At 29.0% G+C, this 11,577-nt stretch overlaps 1 protein-coding gene across 1 annotated transcript; it reads left to right on the top strand.

The window, feature by feature from the left end:
* The first annotated feature begins 2,982 nt into the window (after positions 1 to 2,982).
* On the top strand, positions 2,983 to 10,706 carry LOC124831527 (uncharacterized). Its single transcript, XM_088107974.1, is given in 22 exon segments — positions 2,983 to 3,025; positions 3,028 to 3,303; positions 3,306 to 3,384; positions 4,553 to 4,685; positions 4,768 to 5,075; positions 5,269 to 5,350; positions 5,424 to 5,757; positions 6,060 to 6,118; positions 6,315 to 6,404; positions 6,826 to 6,917; positions 7,012 to 7,110; positions 7,200 to 7,277; positions 7,827 to 7,911; positions 8,011 to 8,069; positions 8,168 to 8,237; positions 8,592 to 8,683; positions 8,824 to 8,886; positions 9,142 to 9,208; positions 9,510 to 9,719; positions 9,871 to 9,993; positions 10,108 to 10,263; positions 10,411 to 10,706. Coding segments are annotated over 22 exon segments (2,697 nt in total). The 3' UTR covers positions 10,510 to 10,706.
* The last annotated feature ends 871 nt before the right edge of the window (positions 10,707 to 11,577 follow it).

Here is an 11,577-nt window from a genome sequence, read left to right on the forward strand (position 1 = left end):
TCGCTAATATGCTATATTGAAATATGTTTTTCTATTATTTTTATTTAATTACTTTGTATGTTATTAATTAAATGGTGAAATGACTTTATTTAAATATGTTTCTCTAATAATTTAATTTAATTAGTTTGTATGCTATTAATTAATCACTTGGTCACTATTCTATATTTAAATATGTTTGTCTATTAATTTAATTTAATTATTTTGTGAGGTATTATTTACTTGGTGAAATTACTATATTTAAATATATTTGTCCAATAATTTAATTTAAATTATATACGCATGGTGAATATGCAAATTTAATTTAATGTATTTTAGATAAACCTTTTTCACGTAAAAGAACTCATTGGAAACCCAAACTTTTTTGTTGAAATGTTTAGACGTTTTCATTTTATTTATTTATGAATGAAAGGGAGTAGAAACCATAAAATAAGTCTAACTTAGATAAATTTTATATTGATTGAAAGCATAAAATAAGTAGAGGCTCGCCTAATAGATTCTTTAATTTACTGTGTTAATTATATCAAAATTACCATATTTTGATTGGATTATTTTCTAAATTTTGCTTTATTCTTCTCAGTTTAATGTTGTTTCATGTATGTTAAAAGCTGAAATGAACGTACTACTTTTAAAATATCTTCAATCAATTTGGATCTATTTTTTATATATTAGTGAAAAAATGTGTTTAATTTTTTTATGATAATAAAAAAATAAAAAACATATTATTATAATTATAAAATTAAATATAAATAATTTTTATAATTTATTGCAATTAATTTTTATTTATTTTTTAAGTAATTTTATAATTAAAAAATATTAAATTAGAAAAAACAGTTACTTAAAAGATAAAATATTTGATTAATAATATAATTATTTTAAAAAAATTATTTAAAGCGTAAAATTAGAAACTAAAGATGGATAAAAAAGATAAATCACTTTATGTATAGATAAATTGTTTAGGTTAACAAAAGTATAATTCTATTACTTTATGTATCATTACTATTCATTTTATTTTTTACTCTTCATCAGACATCGTACATTGATTTTATAAATATGATACAAATTTTATTTATTAAATTAATTTTTTAATATTGAATTAAATTTAAAATTCATTATATTATAATCAAGTATATTCTACTCAAGTTTTATAAATCCATTATACAGTTCTTATTTTTTTAATGTTTTTATAAAAGAATTGCTTGCTAATTGTGTTTTCACTCTATTCAAATTTGATAGATTCGTGGATATAAAAAATTTTCATTCTAAGTTAATAAGAGAGATTTGAGAGAGATTTGATGGTGATTATAATGAAAAGACATTTTTATCCCTAGTAACAATGTATGAAAATGCATGGAATCAGCTCTTCTGAGACGTGAAAAAGTAGGTTGCATACACTACTGTATCGAATCCCATAGATAAGGGAATCGATTCCAACCGTATGTATTAACATAACTTTTTAATTATTTTAATTTAATTAATAATATTTTATATATTAAAAATTAATTGATACTAAATTATATAAAAATATGACATTAATTAAACATTTATTAAATTTCAAATTAAAAAGCAAAATTTTAAAAAATATGTTAAAAAGGCGTTAAAATCTTAATCTGTTTTCAAAAAACGGTGAAGTATTAATTGAATTTCGAAAATAGGTTAAAATAAATTCCTTAATCAATTTTCAAAAATCTGTTTTTGAAAATTGTTGAACTCTTATTCTCGATTAAAGAATTTTTATTTAATTTTTTTTTTCTTGTTTTTTATAGTTTTCACAAAACTTTCGAATTAATTAATAAGTTTTATATTGTTTTTTTTATTGTTTTTTTTATTTGTTTGTATATTTTGTTTTACTTTGAAGATGTAAAGAGAGAGGCTGAATATATGAAAAAGAAATATCTTTTCTTTAAATTTACAAATTAAATTAATTACAATGGCTCTCGCTTTATGAAAAAAAATTAAAAGATAAATTTTCTCTTTTTAACAAAAATATGTTATATATTGATACGTGACAAGAACACTAATTTATAATTAGAGGTATTTGGGATAATTACTAAAATAAGGTTATGTATTTAATTTTAAACGTATAATTGATTATAATAACAAAATTAAGTCTTACTTTCCCTACAATATTATCCTTTAGAAATAAATGTATCCATTATATCTAAATAAACTTTCTTATGAATAAGTATTAATAACTAATTAAACAATATGATGAAAAAAACCTTTAAATATAATATATAATATATATATATATATATATATTTATTGTTTGTTTTAAGATTAGTATTTATTTTATTCTGTCTATAATCTATTTAATTATAATTTAAGTTTTTTTCCCTCTTTTATTAAGAAAATAATGAAGAAAAATAACACTTAAAGTCATTCAATTATTATAATTACTTCTTTATATTTATATATCTAAATATAATTATTTTACAAAAACAATATTTTCTGCATATATTGTGGATTTCTAATTTGTTAACTCATTTATGTTTTACGTTTGTACAATTTATTTAATTTTCGTGAATGGACTATTTTATTTGGATTTATATTTTTTATTTTAATTAGTTCAGTTGTTATATATTGTTTGAAATAATTGTATGATAAATTTTATAAAATAAAAACTATAAAAAATTTAGATATATATTTATAATAAAATATTTATATTCAATTTTAATTATCTTTTAATAAATTTAAATTTATGTAATAAATATACTGTATTGGTTTTAGAGAATCTGAACATTTAATAATCAAATAATAATGTATTATATTATTAATGAATCTTTACCTAAATGTAATTCATATAAATTATTATAATAATCAACAAATTAAAATTTAAAAACCTATTAAATATAATTGAAAAGTATCTTGTTCTTCGAAATCATATTTTGAATGAGGAAACTGATTCTCTGGTTAAAAAGTACCTCATTCCATTGAGAGAATCAAATTTTGTTGGCAGAGCAAGAATTGTTAGAGTAACGGAGAATGGATATGAGTGTACTCGAAGCCGAAGAAACAGTTGCAATTCGCGCTATGAACTTCGTCTCAATCGTTGCACACTCAATTCTGAGCAACCGCACCAACGTTGCGTCTTGCAGAAACGTGATTCTTTGGATGATTCCATTAACCATCTCTTGAATTTGATTCAGTGTGGCAATTATATTCAAGCACTCACCTCCCAATCCTCCTCCCACCTTGTTTTCCAACTCGCTGACCTTGAATCACCGTCACTCAGTGATCCCGGTAAACTCTATTATTTGTTGGTTGATCGGGCCGAGTGCTTCATCACCACTGCAGCCAATCACGTTGACGGCAACGTAGGAACATGCTTGTCACGTGCATCGCAGTTGCCGCGTTTCTAGGGTTCACTCAAGCCAACTTCATCGGGTAATTGGAATGGATTCTCTGTTTTATTTTTAGCATAATTAATCTAATTGTACTAAATTATAGATTATCTATAATATAATATATTATAAAAATTAAACTATTTTTTATAGAAAATTAAATTATACTTAATTGCTTCAAATAGTAAAACATCCGATAACCAAAACAAATTGTGATTATAACAAAAACACACTTTTGTTTGCTTAAATACAAAATAACAAAAAAAGTAAGAAATATCGGAGATGCTTTTCAAATACTAAATTTGAAATACTGTCGTTGTTATCTTTCAGATTATATATATATATAAGTGCAGATAAAATTTTATGGTGACCTTTTGTTTTCCTTTAAAATAAGCAAATAAAAAGAATTTTAAAATTTCTCTAACTTCTGTATTAAACTGGAATAAGTGTAAAAAAAATATTTTGTATCGCCCAAAAAGAGAAATATTTTTTAAGACTCGGTTTTTGATCTATATAAAATAATGTATAAACAAATTTATATTATTAAATTAAACTACAGTTAATATGAGAATCAAATTTTAGGATTTTTATATTTTCAAATTAATAATCAATAACTATTTTTATCAATTCAACTTCTATTAATTTAAAAGTTATTTATAACCGTTTTCAAATGATAAAAAAAAGTAGTAAAGATCAATTTAATTAGGTAAGCCCAATTATTATTACTTTGAAAAAGGCATTTGTATTATTTCTTAATATTTTAAGAATGAATTTATAATAATTTTTAAATAATTAATCTGAAATGTTAAAGTACAAATTTAATTAAAAAAAGTTAACTCCCATGGTTTTAAAAAACATTTTTGACTTTTATAAAATTTAAAATTTGAAAAAAAAAATTATAACAATTTTAAAATTAGATTTAAAATATTTAAAATTCATTTTTATATAAAAGGTGATTACATTGTTAGATTTAAAGTTATATCAACTTTTTTTAATTAGAAAATATTGCAATTCAGAACATTTAAGATATACAACATTTCACTTCAGGGAAGTTTTAGTTTGATAAAAAAAAACAGTTCACTTTGTCTAAACCAATTTTCAGATGCAAAATAATTTTTGGTTCAGTGTAGTTCTTAGCATACAGTTCATTTTGTCTACCTCTCAATTTTATTATATATTTTTAATTTGGAATGAAAGTGTTGCCAGTGCAGGCCGTTGGAAGGGGTAGAGCTACCGAAATGTCCTCTGGGTTTGGATGGTGATGACGAAGGACGGGACAATTGGGCTCGGAATCAGCTTACGTCTTCTGGTTCTGACTTGGTCGGAAAGTTCTCCAATCTTCAGGTACATCTACGTCGTACATTCAATTTGAATCAATTAGGCTATGTTTAATAGAAGTTCTTACTTAGTGTTGTTGTGTTTGTAGTATATAGTTTTTGCGAAGATGTTGCTTATGCGGGTGAAGGATTTAGGTAGTGAGATGAAAAGCCTTCCATGGTGGCTTGCGCGGGTTTTGCTTGTTCAACAGAGGATTTTGGATGAGCGGTGTTCTTCCTTGTCTGATCTCTTGCATGTGTATATGGGTGAAGCTTTGCAGATGTTTGGTTCTCGCGAACAAGTCGAGAGTTATTGGCAGGATGATTTACACGATGGAGAGAGCTCGGGCATGATCTCTGTGATTCATTTGGAGGCTGGCATTATTGAATATGTATATGGACGGGTTGACTCTTGCAGGTAATTAGATTAATTGCTATCAGCAGGCTAGAGCCACGAATTGTCCTAGTGATATGTTTCTTACCATGCACGTATATGATTTATATCGTTGAAATATCCAAGAATAAAAACAAATTTCACCAAGCGAGGCGTGATAGTTTATACCTGTGGTATATTTTATGATGAATATTACCTTGGGCATGTATTGTATCAGGATGCATTTTAAATCGGCTGAGATGGCAGCTGGGCTTCAGCTTTCAGTCACTGGGGTACTTGGTTTCCGTACTGAACACCAGGTAAACCTACTAAACCTACTGCATGATCAATAACATGTTTCACGAAACTTATCTAATTCCTGGATCTGCTTAGGCGGAACCAAAGGCACAGAGGGTACTTCTTACCAACACATGTACATCAAATAATGTGGATGAAAACTGTCCCTTAACGAGTACCGGTATCCTAACATGTGATTTCAACAAAGGTGAAGATGATTGGAATATGAATCAGCATGAAACCTCTGAAGCACCTGCACTTAGAATACCCAAGTTGTTAGAAAACAACCATGACTCTAGAATTAGATCTCCATCTCAAAGCATAGAAAACGTTGGCCATGTTACTCCTAATTTGACAGCAATTCAACAAGCTGTAATTCTGGCATTTTGCCTTTTGGTTGAGAAGAGCTCCCCACGCGATGACTTGCAGTGTAAGTTACTTGAATTTCTACATTCGTGCAAATGCATACTTAATAAAGATATAAGTCTCCTTTTGAAGCTACCTCTGCTCTGCTATGGACTTACGTGGTCTTATTTTGTTTTACATTGATTCAATCTTGTCTGTGAAATTGTATTTCATGTTTCTAAACTATTTCAAATTCGTTTAATCCCCGTCTTTTGCTTAGATCTATTTAAATTTTTTAAAAAGCCTCTTATTTTCCCGAGAAGGAAAAGGTAAAAAAAAAATGTCTCTGAACAAGTTTTCATTTGGTGTTTTGTGACCTGGTTTCAGTATGGGATACGGCACCTTACATTGAAGCAATTGATTCCCAGAACTTCTCTTACTTTACTGTAAGTAGACAAAATTCTACACCGGAGCTTATACTTTAAAAATGTAGTCTTTTCTGTACAACCTATTTGTATTTAAATATGCAACTTACATTTTATATTATTATATTATTACAATAGAGTTGTTATTATATAGTTTTTTTTTCAAAATATCAATTTGTATTGTAAGCATTATTTGATTGTTTGTATTACGCTATAGATCAGGTGTTTATCGGATCTTTTACGTATTCGATGGGAGTCATCTCGTTGCCGAACTAAGGAGCGTGCCTTACAGATGATGGATAACTTGGTATGTGTTGTTTTGCGTTAGCACGTTGACTTGGGAATTACAAATACATATATGTTTCTAATTGAACTAAAAAACAGAAGTAGTGCAATTTCAGATTTTTCTTAAGAAAACCCTGTTTTAATAGTAATTTTTCAAATTTAAATATATGAGAATTACAATAAGAAATAAATTTATTTATCTCCTTATAGGTCCATAACTACATCCATTATAAACCATTGTCTTTGGGATGATAAGTTTGATATTTCAGATTAAAACTGAATGTATCCGTAATTACACACGATGAAATTTATTATATTATATGAAATATATTTAAATTTTTTTATGTACAATCAACATACATGTATACATATAATCTGGCTATAATGAGTGGTTGTATGATTTATACACTGTACCTGATAAAATTGTACTATGTTATTTACAGGTTAAACATATTTATGAACCTTCTCCAGCAATAGCTGATAGAATTGCTTTTATTTATGCTGTTTATATGCCAAGTATTCCTGCATTGCAGATGTAAAAACCTTTCCTTTGTAAGTCTTTTATGTATTTTAGCTTCATAAAAATGAGACAATTCTTAAACAATGGTATTGCCTTTTTTCTTTTTCAGGGAATATGGGGAACTTTTGTCAGACTGCGGTTTGAAAGGAGAGGCAGCGCAGAAGTTTGTAGAATTAGAATTATGGTATAAACTAAAAGACTGTTACAGGTATTATAATAAAACCTTAAATGAATAAACCATGACATTCACCTTTCGTTGTCATTGACGTTCACTTGATATTTGATTTGGAAAAACAGTTTCTTGGGGAAGAAAGCAGCCGCTGTTGAACTCATCAGGAAGCGTCTTTCGGAAACACCAAATGACCCCATATTATGGTACGTTACATGGATTGCTTATTTTTCCATTCTAATAATTTCGTGATTAATAATTAAAATAGTTTATAAAAATTATAATTAGTCTCTCAATTAATAATTAAAATAATTTTTATTATACATTGTTTTTAATCATTAATATTAATTATCAAAATTTTTGTTATAAAGTAATTGATTTTTAATTAAAAAGTTAGTTCCTAAATTAATATCTAAATATATCTTTTTTTCACTAATAAATTGATAAAGACTTTTTTTTTCTTTTATATAAGTAATGAAGTTAATAAAATACTCGAATATTAAGCATTCCAGTCAAAGATGACCACCTATCATTTTTGTGATAGGCTCTCCGTTTTGTTAAGCAAGAAACTTTTCACCGAGGACAACTGTAGTCATATTTTTATTTTATTTTTCTATCTACTCAGTTATTATCCAAGATCGAACCGTGATGGATGACATGCTAACATAAAGTATATCTGATAAATTATGAAACAGGAAGACTATATAACATTATTTTATATATTCTTTTTAACTCAGTTGGTAAAAATTTTCCAGGTGTTCCCTGGGTGACCTTACAGATAATGATGCATGCTTTGAGAAAGCTCTGGAAGTTTCAAACAATAGGTCTTCTAGAGCAAAGGTGTGTCTGTGCATGTATTCGTGTTTGTACAGGTGTTCTTTTGCCTTCCATATATCTGCTTTTATAATATTACAGAAGTTGTTTTTCTCTTACTGACAGCGTTCTATGGCTCAAAGTGCATACAAAAGAGGAGACTACAACAAATCTATATTGTTGTGGTGTGTATATAACTTTCTATCATCATTGCCTTTATCGTTAAGCATGCATGACATGTGTTATTGTTATCGTTAATACAATTTTTGTTGACCAAACTTAGGGAGTCTGCACTTGCAGTGAACTCAATGGACCCAGACGATTGGTTTAAACTTGGAACTGCTGCAGTGAAGGTTATTAACATTTTACTTTCTCGGCGTTAGATTTCATTACAGTGAAAAATTATTTTACTAGAAAAAGGTACAACTTCATGTAGGGTAGATGAGTCCCTACATTGCTATTGTTGAATGGAAACGATATATACATTTTAGGCCAGCGTTGATGAACTGAATAGGGTAGATGAGTGCGTTTTTAATGTATAAAGTTCAAAGTTTCAGATAGTTTCTTTCTGGAAAAGCTACTTCTTTAATTATGCACATATTATCACCTGTTTTTATAATAACCATGCCCGTGTAGACTTGTCCCTCTTATTTTTCTTTCACTATCTCATCATTTAGTATGTGAAACTGACTGCCAAGATTTTACAGGCTCAAGATACAGGAAAGGCTCTTGATGCGTTTACTCGCGTAATTCAACTTGATCCTGAAAATGAGAAAGCTTGGACTTACTTTGCAAGCTTGTAAGGAGTTCTTTCTTTCTTGTAGTATTCAAATATAGTAAAGATCTTAGTTTGTTTCAGTGCATAAGCTCTCTTTTCTTCGAAACCTCTCACGTTTAATTTTGGTTCTAGCTTTTACTTATATTTTACCTGACATGCAGGCACGCGATGAAAAGAAAGGGCAAGGAGGCCTTAATCGCATCTAAAGAAGCCTTGAAATTCAAGTTTCGTATACATCCCTTTCATTAAATTTCCTTTTCATATGCTGAAAGTCTCAAATACATACAATTTTTATTGCTTCATAATAGTTTCAAGAAACCTTGTTGAAACTCAATTTTTATGGTTATCCTGTTATTAAACTTCCTTTGCGTCATTAATATGAGCATATGCTTGCATACACACAACATTTGTACTGGTTCTTAACCATTCCATAGTTAACAGTCTTTGCATAGTAGTAACATAACGATTCTTGGTAACAGACGGAACAGCTGGCAATTATGGGAGAACTATAGCCATATTGCTCTCGAAATTGGCAATATCAGTCAGGTATGCTGTTTTTGGTTTATCCTCCTTTGATCAAACATGTTTTTGTGCAGTTTTAGTCTTTTTAAATTTACTGAACCTTTTTCACTGGTTGACCCTTCTATTCATTTTTTTAGCTTATTAAAAATATGTTTATATTCATAAGCCACTTTCAGAGGCTTTGCTATACGTTTTTAATTTTCAAAGTGTATATCATAAATGGACAGTAAATATATTTCAAGTGTAATAAATAAAAACTGTAGGAAAATTATAATTTCTTTTGGTTCTTCCTTGATCATCCATCCTGTTTGATAAATTCTTTTAGGCTCTGAAAGGTGTACAGATGGTTTTGGACATCACCAATTATAAGAGAGTAGATAGTGAATTATTGGAAAGAATCACAGGGGAGGTGGAACAGTTATGCATTGTCGATTCTGGAGCAGAATATGAAATGGAAGTACGTGGAGCATCTGTTGCCGGAAGATCACGTGAAACTGAAAAATTATTTGTTTTACTTGGCAAAGTCTTACAACAGGTATTACTAAATTCTATAAAGATTCTTTAACTCTGCATGATGAAGTGGTTGAACAATCCCCAATTCCACCCTTCAACCAGAAGTAGAGTGCAAACAATGTTGTTTGCTCTGCAAGTTAAATAAAAGTTTAATATTTTACGCTCTGCTACAGATAGTTAAACATGGGAGTGGATTTGGATCTGATATCTGGGGCTTATATGCCAAATGGCACAGAATTAATGGAGATCTCATGATGAGCTCTGAAGCCCTCTTAAAGCAAGTTAGGTCACTCCAGGTATGTTCAACGATAAGGTCCATAAAATCTCATACAGTTGTTGTTTGTCCTAATGATAGTTTTCATAATTAACCAATTGATATGATTTTTATTTTACGATTTGTATCGTTTCAGGGAAGTGATACATGGAAGGACCGAGATCGGTTCAAAAAATTTGCAAAATCATGTTTGGATCTTTGCCAGGTATACGTGGACATGTTTTCATCTGCTTCTGGTAGTATTAAACAACTGTCTACAGCTGAGCTGCACTTGAAGAATGTCATCAGACAGGCAAGATAATTTAGTACAATTTTTCATGATGTTGGAGGGTTGAAAACATAATCTCGATTATTCTGTTTAAATCTACTTTATTTGCTTGTCTTGCCCATTCTGTAAAACGTATTTTTGATTTATTTATTACTTTGTATATATGCTCAGGCTCAGAGCTGCTTCTCCGATACACAAGAGTTCAGGGATCTTCAAGCTTGCTATGATGAAGTGAAAATTAAACTCCAATCCAACTCCATCAATGCGTAGGTAAAATCTTTTTGGGAGGTTGCTTTCAGAATCTTGAGTATGCCAAGTATTTGATATGATTATTAACAAGTCACGAGATTTTGATCACCTGAGTTTTGATTTATCTTTCTTTAAATTGTTTGTATTGATATATTTTTTTTAAGTTACTTCTAGTAGAAAGAGTCTTGATGTGTGATTCACTGTATGTCTAATGAAGTATTGTCAAATGATACTCAAAAGAAGTATAAAAAATGTCATCCCGAGTGAAGTATATTCGTACCCAAAATGTCTACAATCACATAATTCGGAAGCTCCTGACCCATCCCGAGTGATGTATGCTCATTTCACTAAGTCATTACATATCTTTTTTGACACCTATAAATAAAAGAATGCACAAGAAGACAACGAATAAACACTAAGTCATATCATATCTTTTTGACACCATATACAATCATGATTTAACGTTTCAAGTGCTTAAGAAACGCTTTAAATGCTTTAACAAAAAAGAAACAAATACCATTAACGAATGACAAAAAATGGGGTTCAAATTACACCAAGAGTGTATGGAAGAAGGAGAGCAATAGGGGCGCAACAAGGAGAGAATGTACGATGAAATTGGACTGAAGCAATGAAAAGAGCGGAAGAAGGAATGAAACGAAAGAATGACAGAGAAAAGCTTAAGTTTGATTCAAATGAAACCCCGCGCCCAAATTTCCATCGTGACTAAAAAATATTCTAAATCCAATTACAAATGCCACGTAGGATGCCATGTCATCGTCTCAAAATGGCTAAGAGAATTTTGAGATCAATATATATTTTTCTACATATATTATAAAAATCTATTCAAAAAAATATGAACAAACATAAATAGACTGGTCAAGAAAGAGTTCACTCATGTAAACCCCACCTGATAGAGCATTGAGACGGGCAAAGAAAAGTTATGCAAAGAATCTTGATCACTGGTCTAATCTCAACAGGTCAGTTAAGGAAGAGTTCTTAAAAGAATCTTTATCGTCTCAAGCGTCTAGCCTCTATTGTAGGGTCATAGCCTTTCGACTTTTGCAAGTTGGATGTCTTTTATTCCAAGCT

The sequence above is a fragment of the Vigna umbellata genome, chromosome 2 (genome assembly GCF_029865625.1).
Source record: "Vigna umbellata cultivar VRB3 chromosome 2, Vumbellata_1.0, whole genome shotgun sequence".
Lineage (NCBI taxonomy): Eukaryota > Viridiplantae > Streptophyta > Magnoliopsida > Fabales > Fabaceae > Vigna > Vigna umbellata.